The sequence below is a fragment of the Petromyzon marinus genome, chromosome 75 (assembly GCF_048934315.1).
Source record: "Petromyzon marinus isolate PM22_M1 ecotype Great Lakes invasive population chromosome 75, UKy_Petmar_22M1.pri1.0, whole genome shotgun sequence".
In the NCBI taxonomy this organism is placed as follows: Eukaryota; Metazoa; Chordata; class Hyperoartia; order Petromyzontiformes; family Petromyzontidae; genus Petromyzon; species Petromyzon marinus.
In genome coordinates, this window is record NC_133741.1 from 1,831,212 (window position 1) to 1,855,981 (window position 24,770).

Consider the following 24,770-nt stretch of genomic DNA (forward strand, 5'->3'; position numbering starts at 1 on the left):
GCCTCCTCCGCCCTCGTCTCAGCACACACCGCGGGTCGCCGTGATAATGCGTCCGCGTTTGCATGCGTCCGCCCCGCCCGGTACTCGATCTGCAGGTTGTACTCCTGCAGCTGCGCCAGCCATCGGGTCATCTGCCCCCGCGGTTCCTTGAAGGTGAGGAGGAACTGCAGAGCATAATGGTCCGTGCGCACCCGACATTTCCTGCCGTACAAATACGGCCGAAACTGTTTACACGCGAAGATCACTGCGTACAATTCCTGACGGGTCACACAGTAGTTCAGCTCGGCCCCGCTCAGGGTCCGGCTGGCGTACGCAATCACCCGTTCCATCCCTTCCTGCACCTGCGACAACACCGCACCCAGCCCGCTGCTGCAGGCGTCGGTGTCCAAAATAAAGTTGGTGGTAAAATCGGGGAAAGCCAGTGTGGGGGTGTGTGTGAGGTGGTCTTTGAGGGTGGTGAAGGCCGTCTGGCAGGCCTCCGTCCACTGATAGCGGTTCTTGGGGGAAGTGAGTTGGGTGAGGGGGCGTGCAATCTCGCTGAATCCCTTTACAAATCGACGATAATAGGTGGCGAGCCCCAAAAATGATCTTATCTCCGTCAAGTTTCTTGGCTGTGGCCAATCCACTACGGCGCGTACCTTGTCCGGATCGGTGCGCACCCCCGCCTCGCTGACGCGATGTCCGAGGTACCCCACCTCGCGCTGTGCGATGTAACACTTATGCGGCTTGAGCTTGAGATGAGCCGCTCGCAGTCGCTGGAACACCTCCCGTAACCTGGACCAGTGCTCAGACAGAGATCTACTGAACACGATCACATCATCCAGGTAAATCAGGCATTGCTCCCACTGCAAGCCCCGCATCACCAACTCCATCAGCCGCTGGAACGTCGCGGGCGCGTTGGTGAGCCCGAACGGGAGTACTCGAAACTCGAATAGTCCCATCGGGGTGGTGAATGCGGTTTTTGGCCGATCCTCCTCCGTCATCTCCACCTGCCAGTACCCGGACGCGAGATCGAGGGTGGAAAAATACCGCGCTCCGGCGAGGCTGTCAAAGGTGTCGTCGATACGCGGTATGGGAAAGGCGTCGCCGAGGGTGACTGCGTTTAGTTTGCGGTAATCGACGCAAAAACGGGTTGACCCGTCCTTTTTCGTTACTAGTACCACCGGGGCAGACCAGGGGCTCGCCGAGGGCTGAATTATGTTATCGCGGAGCATGTCCCTGACCGCCTCTTTGATCTGGGCACGTTCGGGTGCGCCCACGCGGTACGCGGGGAGCTTTATGGGTCGGGCGGCCCCGGTGTCGATTTGGTGCTTAACGAGATCTGTGCGACCCACGTCTGAATCGTGTTCGCTGAACACGTCGGCGTACTCCCGCAGTAACCCGCGTAGCTGATCGGCCTCTCCCTTGGGGAAATCTGCCCAAGGTACGTGTACCGCGTCAAGAAGGGGGACGACCTCGGCGTGGGGAGTCGGGCCGACTCGCCAGGCCAGGTCCTGGTGGTCCTCGGGGCGACCGGGGTCCTCCGCCCAGAGTGCGAATACCGAGTCGCTGGAGTGGCGCGCGTGTAGGGGGTGCACGGTGGCTACTGTGGTGTGCCGTCGTAGTATTGCTGGGGTGCCGTGGGGGTTAAACACACGCATAAACAATCGGCCCCCATCGGCGTTTACCAACGTGGCTGACCCCACAACCCCGTATCGTTTTGCCAACTCCGGGTGAGGAGTTAGCATTACGTCCCCCGATGGTCGGTGCGCGGGGTCGGTCGAGGGTGTTGCCACAGGCACCAGCATCTCGGCGAGCGGCCCGATGGTGACGGCCGTCGTCAGGGTAGCGGCCATGGATGTGAAGCGGGGGCGATTCGGCTCCCGTCCCAGGAATGGAATCCGTTCCCCGCTGCCTTCCACGGTGGCGCACCGCTGTCGGGGCTGCACGTTGAGCCCCAGCTTTTCCAGGAGGTCGGTACCTGCGATACACTCGTGGCACAGCACACTCGAGACGTAGAACTCCTGAGTGCACACCTGGTTTCCGAGACGGACCTCGAGGGAGATCCTTCCCAGCAACCCCATCCCGGCTCCGCTCGCTGTGTGCAGCGCGCAATCCGGGGCCTGCAGGCGGCTCACGTCAACCCCGAGCACGCTGCAGTGCATGGTGCTCACGAGTGAGGCTACGGCCCCCGTGTCCAGTAAGATCCGGGTGCGCTGCCCGTTCACCTGTCCTTCCACCAGTGACGTGGCCCCCGTGATTCCTGCTACCAGCTCCCGTAGCCAGTCGCCCGTCCTCACCGCATCCTTGGGTGTTGTGGCCGGGACCTGTGTGGGTGTCACTTGCTTACCATTATTATTATCGTCGTTTTGTTTCGGGACCTCGTTGATTGCACCCCTAGGTGGTCCACCCTCTAGGGGGCGTTGGCGTTTAACCCCGGCGCCTTTCTAGCGCGGGCGATCTGGGGACAGTCCCTCACCAGGTGCCCTCGCTGGTCGCACAGGTAGCATGCTCGGGGAAGGGCGGCGGCCCCGTAGGAGCCTCCCCGCCCGCTCCCTCTTTCCCCTCCCGTACGCCGCTGCCCAGACTCCGCCTCTATTCGGGCTACCCTCCCGGCCAGCCCTCCCAACTCGGTCTGAACCGTCTCTACCGTAGTCTGCAGCATAGTCATATGTGCCCGTACTTGGGTTACCTTGTTGTCCACTTGGGTGACCTTGTTGTCGATCCCCCCGATGCCCGCCTGTATCCCCGCTACCCATCCCGGGGTGGTCTCGCGGGATACCGGAAGCTCCCTTCCCCGACCCCCTACCGTCCTGGCGAGCTCTTGTTCCTCCTCTTCCTCCTCGGTGGACAGACTTGCGATGGTGCGCTCCCGTCCCAGTCCTCGGAGCTGTGCGCGTTCGCTAGAAATTCTTTCACATTTGCGCGCGCGCTCGACAAGGGCATCAAAGGGGAGGCGCGTACAGTTCACGTCTGGCTGCCACCACGCCGTGCGTGTTAAGTATCGCTGGATTTTCTCTGCGGCCAGCTCCTCAATCGCTTCCGTGGTGTACCTCGGGCGTGCGATCTTTGTTAGCTCACGCACATCCTCGGCATAATCGCGCAGGTCCTCGCCGGGTTGGCGACGGCGTGCCTCTAAGGCCGCTTTTGCCTCCTCCTCATCGCGCGTACCGAAACGCAGATCAAGTCGGCGCATCAGCTCCTCTAGCTGTGTCTGCGCGCTTGCGGGTAGGGCTTCCACAAAATCGGCTGCCCGCCCATCCAGATTCATATTAAGTTGACGTAGCGTCTGCGCGTCCGTCCACCCATTAATTTCCTTAGCCCCTAGGACGTTGCGGGCAAATGCTTTCCACGAAGGTGTACCCCGGCCAGTGAATATATGCCTTATTTTCGCGTGGGGTAACGCGGGGGTTCGTACCGCTTCTGACGCCAAACTGTTAGGGTCGCCGGCCCCCGGGATCTCTCCCGCCTGCGACCCTGTCCGCGAAGGACCAACGCTCCCAGACTCCCCACTAGTGTGGGAGCTGCCGCCGCTGCACTCCTCACCGGGCGGGGAAAGGTCGCCGCGCTCCTGTTCCCCCCCCCTGTGCTGTCCCCCCCCGAGTCCGGGTTTCCTGCCGGTGAGGCATCGCCCTCGACCGCCCTGGGGCCCGCTAGCGCTTCGCCGGCACCCGAACGCGACGCTCCACGCCCGCGCAGTCCCACGCACCAATCACACGCGGGTAACCGGGGGTTAGAGGTCGGAGGGTAAGCGACGTCGTTCGTACCCACTCCGGCGATTGGGGGGATTGGGTTAAACGCGTTTAAAGGGCTATGCGATGGGCATGCGTGCGAGATGGGTATCCGCTCGCAACGGGGGAGTCCGCCGCCGACGGTTTGTAGCGCCCACACCCCACGCGGCGCCGCTCCACACACGCGGCGACCACCGCGAACAGCGAGCGCACCCACGCTTCCACTCTCTTTCCACACCCTCGCAAAAACCACACCAGTCCGTTATGTAATCGCCGACGATTTATTCCACCGGGTCGGCGAGCCCTTATTTAACCGAGTCAGTCGGGATCGGCGGGGCAGGACCAATCTATCTCTCGATAGTCGGCACTATACTCTACCTGTCCTTCTCCCCTTTACCCTCTCCGGTTTTCTTCTTAAGCTAAGTCCCAACTCCCTCTTTCTCTCCCTCCCTTACTCACGGTTCGCCGTCACTGCCGGCTGGTCCTCGCGGCGCGTCGATACGTCCCACGGACGTTCGCGCGGCTGGACTCGGGAGTTGACGGGCCTGGGGTTGACTCGAGTAGCCAGAGAGCCTTTTTCCTTCGCCCTGACCCGCTTTATTCTTTCTACATCAAAGGGGCTACCTGGTGCCGACTCGCGGGCCAATCAGCTCGTTGGGATCACCCGCCAATCGGTAGGCCCATCTGTATCCCAGCATCCCCCGGGCCGTTGCTTTCAGCGACGTCCGCATCTAAATTTACCTGCTCAGCGGCCATCCAGCCAGAGGGCGACCCTGCTTTCCCGCCGCTCGTGGCTCTGCCCTCCTCCTTACCTGCCCTGCCGACCCGTGTGCGTGAGGTGCGTACTAACCGCGGTGGCGGGGCAGCCCCGCCGTGAACATGTCATTTCTACTCAAGTCACGGCGCCACGGTGTGTGTTAGCGTCGGAGGAGACCGTCCAATTCCCTGGCCGCAGGAAACCGTGAAGATTATCCCTTTACGAGGGCTTCTGGGTGAAAACCTGTCGGCCAGGGTGTCTCCCCACGCGCTCTAATGGTGAGGGGAGTGCGTGCGTGTGTGTTCCGGTGGGGGGGGGGGTGGGGAGGTGGTGGGGTGGAGCAATGTCGGCCTCGTCGCTCGGGGCGGCGAGATCGCAGGTGGGCCACCCGCCGATCGGCTCCGTGGCGGCGGCATCACAGAACTATCTGGCTTTTTTACTAGTACAACTGGTGCTCCCCAGGGGTTGGTTGATGGAGAAACGATAACCGCTCTCAACATCTCATCTGTAGCTCTAAGGATCTGCTCTTTTTCTGCTGGTCCCACTCTATATGAATTCTGTCTAACAGGTTGAGCATTCCCTGTTTCAATATGGTGCTGCATCAAGCCCGTAAAACCAAGATCATGTGGGCCATTACTGAAAACGTCTTCAAATTCTAGAAGGAGACTTTTAAAACAGTTTATTTGACCTTGAGTCAATTCAGGGTTCCGTTGAACGATTTTCTCTGCCCAGGGAGACCCTATCCCATCCTTCTCTCCCTGTATCCCCGCTACTACTGCATCTCATGAATCTCAATCGCTGGGGAAATCTGCGCAATTACCGTCCCTTCTCGCAATATAATTGCCAGCTCTGACGTTTTTAAAACTTGCATACATACTGTAGCTGCTGGTTCCATATTAAAATGGTGTCCACCGCCGCTAGCAAATATCGACTGATTCTTGGCCCCAATGGTGCAATTATAATTGCTGTCTGCGCTTTAGGTGATTAATGGTGATCGATATCACAAGAGAATTAACACCTGTGCTAGCGGCGGAATCGTCATCGACTCTCCCACCAGGGCGTGTACTCTGGCGGCCTTTCCTGTATCCACATCAGGCTGCAAAAAATATATCATTTTTCCTGATGGCATCTCAAAATAGCCCTGGTCCATGGTTATCTTAATGGGTAGCCGACTTTAAATAATCAGTACCCATTAGACATGGTACTGCTAGGGAAGAGAGACCAAAACAGCGTCCGTAAAACATATTCCTCCGATATGGATGTCTGTGTTAACGTTTCCCACAATCCTAGACTACAGCCATTAGCCTCCACAAATATATTGTCAACTGGTTCAAGCCAATGTTTTTTTATGCTGGTAACATATCAAACACGAGTGGAGAAATTATGGTTACTGATGCTCCCGTGTCCACCAACACCCTCACGGGATTTCCCTCAATCGCTCCCGCCAAAACTGATGTTCCCGTAGGTTGCTGCTATGACCCGTCACGCTAACTTTTTTCCACTTCACCCTAGATGTTGGCTCAATTTGCCCTGCTTTGTCACTCCAGATCGCCGTGATAGAGTGGTATGCTGGTGATGATGGTGATGAAGGTATTGGAAATGAGGTGCATGTGTGTCTGGCCGGGTGTATGGGGAGTCGTGACTTGCCTGGCTCTTGGAAAGTCCCGCGATGTTGTCCGGAGCTGCCTTGGTTGTCTCGGATCAACTTCCCCTTGGCATCCTCTCGCGATGTGGCCCGGCCATCCACAGTGGTAGCAGTAGATCACCGCTTGGTCCCGGATTCCTCCGCAGTTCTGCTATGGTCACTGCTGCTGTAGTTGGCGCCTTGGATTGTTTAACCCCCGGATGGCCGCTGCCATCTCTTCCAAGGTCACCTGCAGATCACCCTCCATGCTGGGCTTTGCGGCGGTCCTTGTTGTCGCTGTCCCCGTCGGCTCCGCTGGTCCTCCTGCTCATCCATTCTCCATCACTCTTGTCACCTGTGTCACTACTTCACATGGCGCCCTGGGTTCTTCATGTGCACAGAGAAATTTAGCAAATCGCATTGAAGTTTGTTTGCTCTCTGGCATAATCAGCAATGTAATGCCGCTTTGGTCGAGGAGAGTTTGCAGCCGCTCCGCCACCAGCACATCCCGGGCCACCTCGTCCATCCTCGGGAACGCCACACCTGCAAGCACTAGCAAGGTGCTTCTGTAAACCAACGGCGGCTCGCTCTCTCCCCTTCTCAAGGCCGAAAATCGCTGCCTTGCACTGGACGGAGGACATCCCTTCACAAGCTTGTTGGAGTGTGGTGCGTTGATTTTCCGGGATCGTAATGAAGGCTGTTAGCATTCCATCATCCAACACCATAGTCAGTGCTTGTAGCGCTTCTTCATCACTCCATTAGCTGACTCTTGATAGCTGCTTCAAATCTTTTGATAAACGTCATCCAATCGCTTCCCATTGCCTTAAATAATTTTAAGGGTCCCAGCCTTTTCGTATTCTCCTTCACGGTAATCGAAGTCTGTAGCACAGCTTCCAGTTGCGGTTGAACCAGTTGATCGGTTCTCTTGCTCCTCGCCGCGTGGTCAATGGTGGTGGCGGCTCTGGCTCAAGCCACACAGCACCTGCTCCCTCCTCCTCTCTTCTCTTCATCGTCATCACCAGTCGATCCACCACTGAGGTAAAGTGGTCTAATCTCTCTGACATCTGCGGCTAATTTTCCTTTTCTGGCGATGCTGGTTCTTGGGTCTTTGGCAGGGCCTCTACCTCCGTCGGAAACTTGGCCATCAATGGGGTCCGGCTCTCGCTCTTATTTTCCGGGTCTCGAAAACCTGGGGCACTTGGGATTGATGACTCATCTTCATTAGGAGCTCCTTGGCGAGTCTTTCTCCTTAGACTTGTTGACGAAATCCCACCACTGCCACCAATGTATAGAAGCTCCTTCACAGGTTCCATTTTTTGGACAATTTGTTTTACAGTAACGTATTTACAATGTGAGAGTATAACTAACACGTTTCACAAGACTATGACTATCTGCAGCCCTGCTGGTTTCCACTAGTTTAACTTGGACAGTCTTTCTTGATATTTTCCACCATGTAGGTCTCGAACAGTCGGCTCGGTGTTTCCACGATGTCAATCTGCAACATTCAGTCCCAATGTTGCCCCTTATATACCCGCTCGGCCACGCGCTGGTAACTTCTAGCATTTTCCCCCGGTAGATTCTTCCAGCAGACACAACCATCTTCTACTTCCCTTCTCGTACCTTCCCTCGTACAGTACCCTGCACCTGTCTCCACTGACCCCACTATAACCCTTACCATGTGCAGTACCCTACATATGTGTAAAGTTGCCGACACAAGTTGCTACTCTGAGCCTTTGTATTTGGACCACAGCACGAACACTCGGCCCGGGCTTCTTTTCTTGATGCTTGAGACTCGTACTATCCCCGAACGTCCCCTCCCCGTGTGCTGTCCCCTTTTTATACTCCCTGAGCCCTCTTTCTGGAGGCTTAGTTCACTCCACTTCCTTCATCCAATCCTCCCCCTCCTCCTCTAACGGTTGTCAACCATCACCCCTCTACTGTCCACCCTCGCTTCCTGCCTTTTAGGTTCCAATCAATCCTCCAATCCCTTTAAACCTCGCCTCCCAACCAATCACTCCGGAGGCCTCTCTGCACCAACTGGAGGCCTTGGTTGACTTCGTTACTGTCCGTTTGCATGTATGCTTGTTTTAGGTAAGTGGTCTGTTGCGTCGGTCATTACATATGTATGAAGGAAAGTCCTTACGTTCTATCTCACTGGACAAACATCGAGAGAGAAGAAATAAAATCCTGTGGCGATGAGCCAAAAATCACACACATTGTTTAAAAACCCGTGGTTTAAACAGTTTTGGAAGCTATTTTAGGATGCGTTTTTATTGAGCATTTAAATACAGCATTACAACTCACTCCTGTTAAGAGAAATGGGTACCCCTCGTGATCTGTTGAGGAAGGGCTTTAACACTTTGTTTTTATAGGTTTGAGGGCACGGCTGTAGAGCTTGTAAGAAATTTTACACGTTACAGTAGAGCAGTGATTTTTCTTTAGGTGGGGTGCATCACGCACCCACTGGGAGTGCGGGATGCCCTATATGTGGGTACAATACATTGGCAGATTTATTTAGAAAGGTAAATAATCGAAAACAGACATTAAGCACGGACATGGAAGTCAACATTTTATTTGTTTAATCGAACTCTATGTATGTATTAACATTGTAAATTTGTGTACAATTGAGAACCAAAGGGGTGCAGGCTGCAGTAAACGTTAACAACCACTGCTGTAGAGCATGTGTGAAAATGTGTAAGATTCTTCAACCTTTACAATCAATAGATTATCTTACAAAACTAAGACCATGGAAGTATTTCAGGAGAAAGAGGCAAATGCCTTAGGGCAATGTTTTTTCCAAGGACTGGGAGAGTGGCTCAAAGAAGGACGGCCACCTTTTAAAAATGCTTTGCCGCTCTGAAAAATGAGCTACGTAATGCTTTAATTCTCATTAAAAAATACATTTACAGGGACTCCTCTACTTACAAACATTCGACTTACGAACTTCCAGAGATATGAACAAACCCGTCTAGTTTTATGTTCGGACCGAGGGAAGTAAGTTCAACTGCCGTGCAATAGATGGTGGTGGTGGCATCTTTATCTGCAGAACATGAAGGACCAGTGGCATCTACGTCTACAGGAGAGTATACAACTTTAAAAGTCATTCCCCGTGTTTAGTGTACATGCCGTACAAGATGTTTCGAATCGAAAAGAGTAAAGTTCAACTTACGAACACATCGACTTACGAACAGATCTCTGGAGCCTAATTCGTTCGTAAGTAGAGGAGTACCGGTACTTTCTTACAGGTACCTGGACATTTTATAGTGTATGGTGTATGTGCGTTTATTGTTTCCTTTGGTGGTTAGGAGCAGTCTGCACTAATATAGAGCATTTCTAATTCTGTTAAATTGAATACTTGTTTGTGTCTGTTATGTCGTTAAGGAGTATATAACTCACGTACATATGCAACTGTAACTGATATGAAAAGTACAAGGCAGTATATACAAGCTTTAGATTGCAAAACAACCCCGAATGTGCCAGCTCTTCTTATATATCTAAAGATAAGCAATATTTAGCCTGGATAAGTGCTTGGATAGGCAACACACGCAAACAGCAGGTGACGATAGTCTGCTGCTGGCATAAGCGGTGGGCAGCAGCGTACAATTCATTGGAAATCCATTATTGTACTGTACGGACCCCAAGATATATGCTCCTCACCTTCAACCTGCACTGACCAGCGTGGTGAGGGATGATGGGCATGGGCATTCTTTGATCCAGCAATGGATTAACAAAAAAAGCTATCCTGATGCATAGCAAAAATAAACATGCAATATATAGAGTACGTTATATGTATTAGGCTTGTGCTGCAAGACGTTGCTAGAGTCGACTATATGAATGGATAAGATCGTCTCGGCATTTGAGAAGTTAGACGTCTGACTGAGGATCTCTAAATGGCATTTTGCAGGCGTTCAATCTCTGGACCTTTGCCATTGCTTGCTTTGGGGTCAACCTGCAAAGCAACAGAACAAATCTACGTTTAAACGAATGTGAATATGATAACAACATACAAATTATAATTTCAAAATCATAATCTGTATTTATACTGAAGGAATACGATTATCTATCATGCTCTTTTTCACAGATGTCAAGTACGGGCACAGGGTCAGAACGTTGCAACAACAAACACACATACACGATAGGAGAGAAAAGTATAGGAAAGGTAAGCACATCACTTAAGACATACAAATACAACTAAACTATGTTACCTTACCAGGAAAGGCCCATCACTTAAAACATACAAATAAAACTAAACTATGTTATCTTACCAGGAAAGGCCCACTGAGCTATTAGCTTCTTTTTCAGAAGTGACCTGGCCACAAATGATAGCTCAATGAAGTGGCTTATCACGTGGAAATGTATACCGCCAAATAATCTCATTCATCTCAATGCATGTTTCTAAATTTACAGGGAAAACCCGGAGGAATAGGAGAAAAACATCCATGCGTCCAAGGGGAGAGAGACACGCAGACTCCAAAAATACAGCAGGTGTCAGAGTTAGGATACAACCCCCGACTTCCTGCATACCAGGCGGCGAGGAAGATAACATCTCCTAGCCACCGTGGCGACCCTTAGATAAATAAAGTACATAAGTTCAAATTCCAGAAGTGCATCAACACCGTGCGAGTCGTGGGGATTATATAATCACACTTCACCACTCTGGTTAATGAGGGTTGGTGAAGCAAGTTGGGGTGGTGTGATAGTTAGCACACTGCACAATGAACCCAGCGACCCAAGTTCGATTTCCACTCACAACCCAAAACACCGGTGATAGCGATGATCTGAACTGGTCCTGGGCCTCCTCCGCTAGGTTGACTCTGCTTCAAATGAGTACTTAGTGCGGTGTATAGACAACATTGTCACTGAGGAGACAAAGGCGGCCGGTCGCGGTGCTGGCCACCCACCCCCTTGTGTCTCACAGTGCCAGCCTTCATATGTGCTGCTCGCTAACAGCACTTGCCCCGACAGCCTGTTGAGGCAACAGGGGGGACCTTTGTCAAAGGGGAAGGGGTTGGCGGTGCGGGGACAAGAGCAAAATAAATTATCACTCGCCACTGCGTTTTCTGTCACCAGGAACTGAACTCAGGTCACTGGGTTCATAGCACAATGCATCATCTACTGTGCCAACGCTCTACAACATGCTAATGAGTTATTAATACGCATCTAATTAGACCATTGTTAATGATTAACTTTTGAAGGGTGCCTTGGTATTGCAAAGTATTAAAAAAAATGTTGATAGATTTGCTGAATAATAGTTAGGCACATTGTTAATGGACAGGTTGGTCCAGATGTCTTGTGACGACCCCCCCCCCCCCCCCCCCCCGGGGGTGCGAGGCATGGCCATAATTTTTGAGAAGGTAAATCATCGAAACACAAATTAACATTATACAGTATATATATTTTTTACGATGAGAACCAAAGGGGTGCAAGGCTGTTCTAAAACGTAGTATGTTTGTATACCAATGGGTGTGAAAAAACAACACCCTACCTCCTTGTTGGTGCCGGACGGCAAAGCTGTGGCGAGCATTGCCGTGGGGGGAGGGCCAATTTAGTTTGGCCATCCCTCTCATGGCGTTTGTAACCACTACAGTGGCCAAATAGGGGCTCTGGATGGGTGTGAGGGGCTGGTAACCTCTCCACCTTCAATTGTTTACCACTAAACCACGTGAAAAATATGGAACAAAGCTTGTGCCGGAGGCCCGGGAGGACAGGCGCCCATGACGTCTCCTGGCCAAACCCCATTTGACGGAGCCAGGAGATTGAATGCTTACCCTCGGGGCTCCTCCAGAAACTGCAAAAACTACTGCGGGTGGCCACGTGGAATGTTCGAAGGCTCACTGCAGAAGAGAAGCTGCTACTCCTCTGTCGGGAACTAGACCGGTACTGCCTGGATCTCTGTAGTATTCAGGAGGTCCTGTGGTCTGGCTCTGGCTCGTGCCACCATGAGGGGTGGACAGTCCTCTACTTGGGGCAGGAGACTGCCAAACAACAGGGAGTGGCTCTTCTTCTAACGAGGGGTAGAAAAAAAGAGAATGAAGGGGGCGTGGGAGCGTGGCGGTGAGATGTGGGAAGCTGTAAGCCCAAGGCTACTTTAGGCTCGCCTTCCCATCAACCAGAGGCGAGGAGTCATGGTCGTGGTTACTTATGCCCCCACCGAAGACGAACATCCATGGAGGGATGCAGGCAAGGCCGATGAGTCAGATGCCTTCTATGACCTCCTGTCACAGGTGCTAGCTAAAGTGGCTCCTCGGGATAAAGTCATCCTGTTAGGTGATTTTAATGCCCGAGTTGGTCATGATGCGGGCATCTGGTCTGGAGTGATTGGAAGGCATGGGCCAGATCAGCTCAGTAACAACGGGCGGAGGTTGCTAGATTGTTGTGCAGCCCATGGGCGTTTTAAATAGCAACACGCTGTTCTGGCATTGGCGCATCCACACAACATCATGGATGCATGCCGGGTCCAAGCAAGAACATCTGCGGGACTACATAGTGACAGAACAGCAGATGCGAGCCCATGTCCTTGACACCAGGACCTACCGTGGAGCTGATATGCCCACTGACAATCGACTTGTCATCTGTAAGATGCACCTGCAATTCTTCCACTCTGGGGGTGGGTGTATACCCAGGACCCCATTCAATCCCATAGTGGTCTGCTCTTAGCTAGCTGATGAAAGTTGCAAGCGAGAAATTCATCATCACTTGCAGCTGGGGTTGGCATCGCCCCCCACTCCTCCTGATGTCGAGGGGAAATAGGCAAGGTTTAGGACTGTGGCTCATGCAGCTGCAATGGCTATGTTGGGTACATGGTCCAGACCTCCCCAGAGAACATGGCTGATAGAGGTGTTCAGGCTGGCTGAAAAAAAGCGACAGGCCCACTCTCATCGTCGACAGCATCCCACTTCAGAGAATGAGGAGGCTTACTGCAGTCTTCGCTCGGAGCTTCAGAGAGCCGTGAGGCGCAGCAAGGATGGGTGGTGGTCATGGTTTGCAGATTTGATGAGCATTTCTGTGAGGTCCTGTGGGAGGGGAAATCCCTCAGAGTGGAAAACATCATGGGGCAAAGTGGGAATGACCCTGCTGAGGCTGCGGTGCCTCAAATATTGGAGGAAGAAGTCACCCCCTATGAGTGGCTGGCTGAGGTTCTATCTGTTAAGGAAGTACTGAAGGCAATCCAGAGTCTGAGACCAGGAAAGGCACCGGGCAGAGATGATCTCCAAAGCGAAATGCTGACGGAGTGTGGCGTTTGTGCACAGACAGCCCTACATGACATTATAATAACAGTCTGAACCACTGTACGGGTTCCGCAGGATTTGAAAGATGCCCTGGTGGTCCCCCTCTTTAAGAAGGGGGGCCACACAGACTCCTCAGTGTGCTGGGAAAGGTCCTGGCAAGGATTATTCCAGGCACGCTGAGAAGAGGCTTGTGGAACCCCAATGTGGTTTCAGGAAAGGGCGGTCCTGCACAGATGCCATATTTTCTGTCCATCTGCTACAGCAGAGGTGTAGGGAATTCCAATAAGACTTACGTCTCTGCTTTATTGAGCTGGTCAAGGCCTATGATACCATCAGTAGGCCTGGGCTCTGGGTTGTTCTTTGTGCTTTTGGAGTCCCTGTCTCTCTTCTTACGATCATTAAGAACCTTCATGATGGTGAGCGGGCCCGGGTAAAACTACGTGGCCGGGAGTCAGAGCCATTCCCTGTACACCTTGGGGTGCGACAGGGATGTCCTCTGGCTACCACATCATTTAACATCTATTTCGAAGCCTTCAATTGCTGTACCGAAGCAATTTACATCTGGTACAAATACAATGGGAGGCTGATCAATGCCCGGGTGTGGTCAAGGGATGGCTCCCTATTGGTCAACCATGTTACGTATGCCGATGATATGATAATTGCTGCTCACTCAGAGGAGGAATTGGAGGTGCTGTTGCTGAACCTGGAGCTTGCCACTAAGAGGTGGGCCTTACCATCAGCTTCACCAAAACTAAGCACCTGCCTGGGTATTTTGTACCATGGGCCACTCGACCCCAACAACTCCCAATTGGTGATGGGGCAGTTGTGGAGAGAGTGGAGAGCTTCCAATACCTGGGCAGTGTGCACATGAGCGGCTCTGGTTTGACAGCAGATGTTTTACTCCGAATCAGTTGAGCGGCATTATCTTTTCATCGGTTGTGTAATGCTATGTGGAAGCTACCTGGTCTGTCGCTCCACACAAAACTTCAGGTCATCTCGGCCACAATCATGCCCTCTGTTCTTTACGCTTCCGAAACGTGGACCCCCCTAATGGAACATCTTTGCCGATTAGAAACATTTAGCCTGGCCTGCTTAAGATCCATCGTGGGTTTAACCAGGCTGGATTGTGTGAGTAGCTATCAAATCTCAAATCCTTGAAAGATCTGGACAAAGTCCCATCGGTGAGCTCCTCTGGCAGGCAAGGCTGCATTGGCTGGGTCATGTAGTCCGCATGCCCAGCCACCGCATGCCTAAACAGCTTTTGTTCGGCCGGATTGAGGGGGCTAAACGGGCGCGGCATGGGCTATAGAAGAGATGGAGTGATGCGGTATGGGATGATGTGGAGCTAAGCGGACTTGCCCATGACTGGTGCCAGCGGTGTCAAGATCGGCCTCTGTGGAGGAGGCTTGTGAAGGACGCTACTGGGCAGTTAGAGGTAGTCGCCCTCCAACAACAACGGGGAGCGAACGAGTGGTGCTTACAACAACGACCGGAGTGCCAGGTGGCTAAAGCACAGCAAGGTGGCACAGTAGGGGGCACAAGAGTGGATCGGTCATTCATCTCAGTCAGTCGACCCGTGGCATCTGAGTCTGCCCCGTGACCTGTCAGCGGGCATTCGACACTTCACGTGGCCTCAACGTGCACATAACCTGGCACAAGTGCTGTGGTGACATCACCGCCACTTAGTGGTGAATGGCAGTTGTTGTTGTGAAAACAGAAATGAGGAAGCAAATGGAAAAACAATTAGGGGTCAATTAATTGGTGGGGTCAGACGACATCTGGACCACCACCCTATACTGTGCAACTCGTAGATGCGGCAAGCAGGCAAGGCTGCGTTGGCTGGGTCATGTAGCCCGTATGCCCATCCCGCAAAACTTTTGGCTCAACAGGACAAATGCTATGGCATTTTTTGGAGGACATGAGTCATATTTCCAATCTTGCAGAACGTGTTTTTGGTTTCAAGCTGGAGCGATGATGTTGGGTATGTTAGTCCAGAATCACCATCCTCGCTCAGCAGTTCCCTTGGAAGGTCATTCCTGCACTTGACTAGATCTGATCTCAAAGGCCATGTCACTCTCTGGACTTCCTCAACACGTGGCATGATGTTGATTGAGTTAATGGGTTTTTAATCGGCGAAAACATCACCTAAAGGATCAGAAAGTAAGCTGATCAGATCACAAGGGGTAATAAATCGCATCTACATTCTTCACCATAATGGTAGTGCTGAGACTAACTTGTTGATGGCATTCAACTGTTTTTGTGACCTTTTAAAGAAGTAATTGAAGGCATTAGACGGATCATCTTTGCAACAAACCTCCATAGATTTTTTACTTTGATGGGGACATAACCACGACAGCCCGGAACTCACAGCCTCCAATATCTCCAAATGTCTACCCCTCATGAGAACAGGATCTGGGAGATATTCACCAAGGGGCCGAGTACCAAACTCCTAAAACTATTCAACAAATTGCGTCAGCTGACATAAATTCCGTGAGACCATATGGGTGGTCGATATCACCCCTTACGTCTGATATTACTCACGTCCACACAACAGATGCTCTGGGCTTCCACTCCACATTTATAAATATGCGTTTGGGCTATTTGGATCATTTTGCTGCTATAAATGTCCAAATGATGAGCCACTTTGTTGAGCTACCATTTGTGGCCAGGTCGCTTTTGAAAAATAAGTTAATACCTCAGTGGGCTTTGTCTGGTAGGATGGGGATGGTTTAGTTGTTTGTGTATGTGTTTGGGTGATGTGTTTACCTTTCTTATACTTTATACTCCTATCGTGTGTATATTGTTTGTTATTTTTGTTATTGTAATGTTATTACTCAGTCCCCCTAGTAGACATCTGTGAAAAAAGAGCTTTACAGCTCATCGGATTCTTCCAGCCGGATAAATAAATATTCTGATTCTGAAATAAAACACACTTACACAGACAAAGATTCCCCATATAGCCTAAACACGTTGTTGGGGCAAGTGCTGTTAACAAGCACCTTCGTGACGATGTTGACACACCGTACCAGAACTGGTTCAGATATATTTCACTGGTGTTGGACGTGAGTGGGAATCTAACTTGGGTCGCCAGGTTCATAATGCAGTGCAGTAACCGCTCCCCACTATCACAAACAAAGACAACAATACCCCATATAGCCTTTAACAGCATATCATGCTTGCGGGCACCTATGAAGGTCGGCACACAAATACAAAGATCCCTCTTATAGCCTTAACAGACTGTTGGGGCAAGTGCTGTTAGCGAGCACCTATGAAGGCCGGAATGGCACACGAGGAGGTGGGTGGCCAGTACCACGCCCGGTCGGCTTTGTCTCCCCAGTGACGATGTTTACACATCGCACCAGATACTCGTCTGAGGCCGAGTTGACCTAGGGGAGGCCCAGGACCGGTTCAGAGAATCGGCACTGGTGTTGGCCGTGAGCGGGAATCAAACTCGGGTCCCCGAGTTCATAGTGCAGTGCACTAACCGCTACACTACCGCTCCTCCCACACACTCACGCAGAGCCAAACACTCTCACAAACATGCACACACTCAAATTCATGAAGATATGCACGCCTAATCACGTACAAATGCTCTTTTTGCACAAATACGCACTATCATGAAAACATACAAAACAACTTATCTTCGACCCATATCGCCTTTTAACACACTGTTAGCAAGCTAGCATGGCATCCGATAAATAGATACATTCAAAAAGTATCTCTCTAACATACGCACACAAAGATATTCCCATTCAAAGCAACACACTCGAACAATTACACCTGTGCACTCTCACGCATCCACAGATGGGAATTCGCACACACATTCTCTCACATTGCTATTTTAAATAAACCATACAACATAAATATACAACTTGCCTCGGTCATAGACCAGCCGCACGGATCAAGCGATGTCACAGTGGCCAGGTTGGGCCAGGGATTTCAATGCGGTCACGTTACGGCGATTGGCTGGTATGATTTTTAGTGATGCTGCAATCCTACAAACGACTTGACCCGCGTCCATATTTACGATCTAGGTGGGACCTGCAATTGCTACCTGGCAGATACATACCTTTAAATTCCTCATCAGTGCCTACCTTATTACAGGCCAATTAACACCTTATTGGTCACCCCTTTTCCCTTATAAATCTCAACGTTCATCCGACAAAGTCATATCACAAGGGAGAAACACAAACAAAAAATGCTGCCCGTATTGAAACGGCTGTATGCGGTATGGACATGAAAACTCAATTGTACGGTGCAAGAATACGGAGTAAACCGTATGGGTTGACAGGTATGCAGCTGTTGCATGTGTTCCTTTTACTCAGATGCTCAAACAAAGACAATGATTCTCCACATTTGCCTTTGAAGACTGTTGAGGCAAGTGGTACAAGCTCAACAATGATGGGAATAATAATAATACAATTGATAAGAGCGGGTTTTCATCAAGGATCTCAAAGCGCTGTACAGGACACAACAGCAGCACTCGGCATAAAAATAATACAAATATATTTTAATAATCATTTACTAGATCAATTAAAAATGTAATAAGCAGAAGCATCTAAATAGGTTTACACACCACACCAGGTACTTATTTGAAGCTGAGTCGGCTTTAAATATTTGGAGGGCTCAAGACCGGTTCAGATGTTCACCACTGATGTTATCCATGGCTGGGAATTTAACTTGGGGCAGGAATGTTGTAATACAGTGCTGCTATCCACTTTACCAAATCTTTTGCACATGCACGCAAACATACAAACTTACCGATTTATCCACGACGTTGCAGTTGTTTTTCTTCAAGTACCAGATGGCAAATAAGTTGAAAAAGATGACAAACTGGAAATATATGAATGGAATTATAAACAGTACTTTTCTCAAGATTTACAGTGAGTGGGAAGACAGACTAAGACCCCCCGTATAGCCTTAACAGACTGTTGGGGCAAGTGCTGTTAGCGAGCACAAATTAAGGCCAGAACGGCACACGAGAGGGTGGGTGGCCAGCACCACGCCCAGCCGCCTTTGTTTCCCCAGTGGCGATGTTTTTTTACGTACCGCACCAGGTACTCATTTGAGGCTGAGTCAACCTAGCAGAGGCCCAGGGGCGGTTCAGATAATTGTCACTGATGTTGGCCGTGAGCGGGAATCGAACTCGGGTCGGCAGGTTCGTAGCGCAGTGTGCTACGGCTCCCCACTCACTGTATATGTGTGTGTGGCAGCAGTATGTTGACAACAGGGTACGTAGCAAAATAATATGAAGAATATATATGATAATGAGCATACGACTTATGGCAGGCTCATGACGAGTGAACTGAAGCTTCAGTTTCATTTATTTGATATAGCTCTGTGAGCCATTCGGCTCTTGAATCGGGTGCAACCGCAACAAACAAAAACATGAACAAGAACATATTAAAGTAACTAACGCGCAAACAGAAAAATCCAGGAAAAAAACAGCTAAATCTTCCTGAAAAAGCATTGTCTATCAATGCTGTGTGAAAAAATTCCAGTGGGATGCAAGTCAAACAATAACAACCATAAGACAATTTAGGTTATAGTTATCAGTCTAACTCTGTACTACAACAAACAAATATGGCTAAACCAAAACGTTTTCGAATTCACCAAAATAAAGCTATAAAAGCAATGTAACAGTGATCATAGGAACTGTGATTGAAATTTTAAAATAAACGATAAACATTACATGTACTACCAAACTTTGCAGCCATATCTGGCTGCATGAGTCACTCCATAACAGCAGGAGTATCAGTAGGAGTATCCAAATTTTTCAATGCACCTTTAAGAACAGAACACTATAATCAAAACACAAGATCATACTTTGCAGCGGTCATCCGGAGAAAAACATGTGATTTCAGGCCACTGAATAGCAGTGGCAGCTAGGGGTGTACAACTCCTCTAGAGCAGTTTTGAGTGAAGATATCACAGATAGTAATCCAAGTTGCAGTTTATTGGCGATAGCATTCCAGACCCTGGGGGCATCAATAGTAAAGGCCCTTCCTCCAGTATTTGTATGGCAATAAGGAATTATGAAGCTGGTAAATGAGCGAAGACCTAAGGTCACATTTGTTGAAGAACGTTTAGGAAATATTCACACATCCTGGAATTACAGCCGTGCACAACTGAAATGCTAAATACAAAAATGTAAAAAGTTAAGTGAAATTGATATGGCAATAGCCGTAACAACATAGAAATGTGTAAGTCACAATATCATTCCAATATTGTAGCATGCTAATAGAGAATGGCAAAGTGACTGATATCAAGAAATGTACCCACATAAATATAAAATGGAGGTCAGTCAAGGTGACCTACTATTTGCAAAGTTATTCTGAGGTGTGAGAATATATTTTCCGAAAATTTGATCGTGTCAATGAAGGCGTAAATACTAATGGAGGTCCAATGGCAATCAACTGCAGGATATTTTAGAAGTGCTAAATCATGCGGGGTGCATAGTTCAAGAGATCAAGATAAATATGAGCAAAATCAAAGGTCTTATGCGAGAATTTTGCCAAACCACTGGAGATATTTGTCGAAGGGACAGAACGTGGATACAGTGAATCCATATATATGTATACCGAAAACAATGAATAAATTAGACGAACGATGAAACAATGAGGCAGACAAGAGGAGGCTGTCGTGGTTTGTGAAGCTGAACTTGACTATATATTTTATTATTTTATTGTTTCCCTTCAACGTGACTTTACCGAAAGAACCAAGAATAAGAATATGAAAATCAATGTTCGGATGTGCCTAAACTGCGTGCATACATGCACTTACCTACACACACAGTGGCGGTGATGTCGGTGATGTTTCAGTGAAGGTGACGTCTCTACGATGCCTGTACCAGGCCAATTTACTTTGAGGCCACGTAATTTGTGGAAGGCTTACTGGCTGGAGGTAACTCTACAGACCCAGGCGATGTATGGGCTAACTCATTGAGATGACTGATAGAGACACTGCATGTGCTCCCCGATATGCAAACCTGCTGCGTTTCAGCCGCAAGGTGCTCTGCTCACTGATGTAAATCAGAATTAGAATATGTATTTATAGTGGAGGATTCCGATGAGCTATAAAGCTCTTTTTCATAGATGTCCAGTATAAATGATCGCCGCTTTGCCCTCCATGGATGGTAACTTTGTTTTCCGCAGCCATAGACACGGATGATCACCCCACACTCCGTTCCACCCTGTCCAGTCTCGGTATCTGCAGCACGCTCCTCTCCTGGCTCCAGTCTCTCTCTCTCTCTGCATGCATTTCCTCTGTTGCTTCCAACCACTCCCCCAGAGGTCTGTCTGTGGACCCTTGCTAGTCTCCCTCTGTATGTCACCCCTGGGAGCTGTCACTTCTTAATTTACCTTTCCCCATCACTTCTTTGCCGAAGACACCAGGGCACCCCGGTGGCTAGTAGATATTACCTATCTCCGTCTGGTGTGCAGGAGGGTTGTGTGTTCGATCCCGACCGCTGACGTCTGGTATATTTGGAGTTTGCATGTTCTCTCTCCCCGTGGATTTTTCTCCAGGTCCTCCGATTTTTCCCTCCACATTTAAAATCAACGTCACGTTTAACGTATTTGGCTGCTATACATTTCCACGTGATGATAAGCCACTTCGTTGAGCTATCATTTGTGGCCAGGTGGCTTCTAACAAACGTTATATAGCTCAGTGCGGCCTTACCTGGTAAAATAAAACAGTTTTAAATAGCTTATTTGATTTTCCCTGACCTATAGTTCAGTTCGATCAGCAAATCTTCACACCCCTTACAGTACGCGTGTTGCGGAAAGCCACTCACCATGGAGCAAAAGGTGAACGCCGAGCTTAAGTAAAGCAACGTCGGTAAAGGGCTGACCTTCCAACCCTACGGAAGAGAAGAACAATGTGTCGACAGTTTGAGATAGGTGACTTGGCAGGACGGATGGTAAAAGTTCCACAGATGCAACTCACGCGTTAGTTGTATGCTGATGTTACATTGAAGCTAAAGCAGCACATGAGGTGCATGGATGAAACGAAACAGAATTGTCTCTTGAATGACCTCGAAACATGCCGTTCACTCCATTCATTTTGCTGGTCTGTGGCTGGGGTGAGTATATTTACGGGACCTTTTTGGCCAGTATAAAAGTACGAAAAATAATGATTCCTTGCGAAAGCTATATTTTTTGTGTTAACATTTTAAAACCCGTTTTATTGCCATACGAAGTATGGCAATAAAGCGGGTTTTTTTATTATTTTTATTTTAAAGTCATGCGAGTGTGATTTTGCATGCATTAATTTTTTCGAGTGTGTGAGAGTCCATTTTTGTCAATGTGCGAGTAAGTAACTTTGCACGGAAGATCTTTATGCGTGTGCGTGAAAGTATTTTTGCGTGGGTTTGTGTATGGTCCTCATTTAACGCGTAGTAGATTATGGTTACCCCGAGCCCTCATTACTTTGATAGAGCATTGTCTTTGAGCTGTACGCCTTTTGGTGTCCTCTGGTCTAGCACCAATTGAGACGAGGCTCAAAAGAAAGCCATATCTGGTGTGGACCAATCAGTTTCAAGGACAATACATATATTATCAGTGTTTTTTTTTTATTTAAAGCTTTCGTGACTGCAGCAATTCATATTCTTAGCTCTTTCGGTAAAGTCACGTTGAAGGGAAACAATAAAATAATAAAATATGTATAAAACAATAAAAAATTCTCACGACGTTTCGACCATAACACAAACGGTCGTCATCAGGTGTGAAAAACCAAAGGCAAGAAACATTTGAAAGAAGTGGCGGTTTGCATTTATTTATTTTTAAACGGTGTATTCATTTATATAAAAAACGTTAGCGCCATGGGCACCGATTTGGCAGTTTATTTAGAAGGACGAGTCCATATATGTTCTGAAAAGAGGAAGTCGAAAAAGATGGCAAGCTACCTTTTTTGGATGTCCTAATAAAAAAGAGACCTGATGGTTCAATGAGCCACTCTGTCTACAGGAAAGCTACCCATATGGATGCTTATCTGAAATCGGATTCCCACCACCATCCATCACAGAAGAATTCTCTCATCAAGACTCTGTACCATAGAGCCCAATGCATATCCGACCAGGAACACATAGGCAGTGAACTCAAGCACATACACCAAGCTCTTAAGGCTAATGGTTACTCCGACTATACAATCTGCAAAGCTATCACTCAAACCATGAAGAATGACCCTCTTGAGGAGCCTTTCAAAACCATCACTTTACCCTACATTGCGGGGATCACAAAAAACATCTCCAAAATCTTGAATAAACACAAGATCCAGGTCCGTTTCAACACATTACATAAAATCCGTGATCTGGTTCCATCTGTAAAAGATGTGATACTGGACATACAGTACCCTGGTGTCTACAAACTAAGTTGCCTCTGTGGTAGTAGTTACATTGGAGAAACCAAACGCCATGTCTCGGACCGCATTCGTGAACACAAAGCAGACCTTAAACACGGTAGGACCAACACCTCGGCCGTGGCAGATCATTGTTATAATTCTGTAGGCTCACATGACATTGACTTTTCCAAGACAGAGGTTCTTTGTAAGCCATCTGGCTACCATGAGAGATTCGTTCATGAGGCTATCCACATATACAAGCACAGAGACAATTTCAACCGAGAAGATGGATTCTGGCTTAGAAATCATTGGAAGGATTTGATAAACCATCTCAGGTTTTAATTGATTGTTCACGCTTATAGTGGCTTTTAGACAGCATAAAAAAAATTCGTCTCCCCCCTCCTCTTTTCAGAATATAGATGGACTAGTCCTAAATAAACTGCCAAATCGCTGCACGTGGCGCTAACGTTTTTTATAAATAAATAAATGCACCGTTTAAAAATAAATTTATGCAAACCAACACACCTGAAGACGACCGTTTGTGTTATGGTCGAAACGTCGTGAGAATTTTTCTTGTTTTATATATATTTTATTATTTTTTTGTTTCCCTTCAACGTGACTTTACCGAAAGAACTAAGATTATGTTTTATTGTTTTATATATATTTTATTATTTTATTGTTTCCCTTCAACGTGACTTTACCGAAAGAGCTAAGGATATAGTGTGTTTTTTTGCATTCTGACCACAAGTAATGTGGTTAATGCAGACATGATTCCTCGTAAAAAAAAGTTTCAGTTTTGGTGCCAGAAAAAAAGGGAAAAACTCTATTATCCTAGTAGATTAGTTCCTGAAAAGTGCCACGATAAGCGAACAACAATTTCCCCATAAATGATGTGATGGTAAAGTTTGGCGACATACAATGTACTATTACTCCTCATACCACGCAGTAAGATCGCAGGACAATGAACCGAAGGTACACCACTGTATCACTCTGCATCGCTGTCCTGCTCAGGCACACTGAGAATATAAAGTAATTCGTCACACTGACCGCTCAGAAGCCGCGTTATAAGCGGGCGCATTCCGCATTATAACAGGGCGCGTTATAATGGTGTGCGTTTCGTGTTATATAATGATGCGCGTTCCGCGTTATAATAGAACGCATTCCGTGTTATAATGGGCACGTTTTGCGTTATAACGGTGAGTGTTCTGCATCATAACGGTGCCCGTTCCGTATTATAATGTGCGCATTTCATGGTATAATGGTGCAGTTCTGCGTTCTGCAAAAGTGTTCCCGAATATAAGAAGTGCATTACAGGCAGGTTATGGAAGACCCGAATTAGGGAAATCCGACTTTATGGAAATGTTCCCATGAATCATAAAAAAAAATTCAACATCCATAAATGTTTGCTTTAGTTACGTAAGTGCAAATAGTGCAGCGCGGTGAGTTTGCAGATGAGTGCCACAGAGCGAGGCGTAACATGGCCTCTCTCAAGGTTCAATACTAGTATGGTCAGTATTTAACAGAATGTACACGTGACATCATCTCGCGCATATATAGATGCAGATCGCGTAGCCGTTGTTCCACAGGGCACAAACCTCGGGGACATTGCCAATATTCTAACAGCTGATCTCACTTTGACCATAATATAGATTTTTGTGGGTTAGCTCGCTTAAATATAAATGTGTCGTTAAACCTGCCACCACCCACAACACAGCCAATGAGTAAGGTTTGTCAAAAACGTGTCAATTCGTTACTTGTTCAGCACGAACTAAATGTTGTGGATTAACTCTCGAAAAAATGTACACATCACGAATGGCAGTAATGGGAGCGAGTGGGAGCAGGTCTAAAATTGTGGATTTGTATACTCACTTGGCCAGTCACCAAAATGTTGAAACGGATTCCAAAGGCCTTGACCAGCGTGCGCGTTTGAACATCTGTCTCCATTGACTTCACAGAATATCTGCCGGTGGAAGATTGTCAAGAGATCACGCAAATTGTGAAGGGGTGAGGAGGGCAAGCCAGTCGTTGTGGCAGTATGAGGGCCGTGATGAAATGTTTACAGAGTGGTCGCTATCTTGTGTCCACTTCCATGCCGATGGAACTTGCCACGC

General features: G+C 48.6%; 1 protein-coding gene across 1 annotated transcript in view; it reads right to left on the minus strand.

The window, feature by feature from the left end:
• Nucleotides 1–8,647: 8,647 nt before the first annotated feature.
• LOC116957483 (P2X purinoceptor 4-like) overlaps nucleotides 8,648–24,770 on the minus strand; it is a 61,506-nt gene continuing 45,383 nt past the window's right edge. Inside the window, exons 10-13 of the mRNA XM_076056257.1 lie at nucleotides 24,529–24,619; nucleotides 21,116–21,181; nucleotides 18,082–18,153; nucleotides 8,648–10,040 (exon numbers count right to left, since the gene is read on the minus strand). Of these exons, the coding sequence (XP_075912372.1) occupies nucleotides 9,978–10,040; nucleotides 18,082–18,153; nucleotides 21,116–21,181; nucleotides 24,529–24,619 (292 nt within the window). The 3' untranslated portion in view covers nucleotides 8,648–9,977. The remainder of the gene's footprint in view (nucleotides 10,041–18,081; nucleotides 18,154–21,115; nucleotides 21,182–24,528; nucleotides 24,620–24,770) is intronic.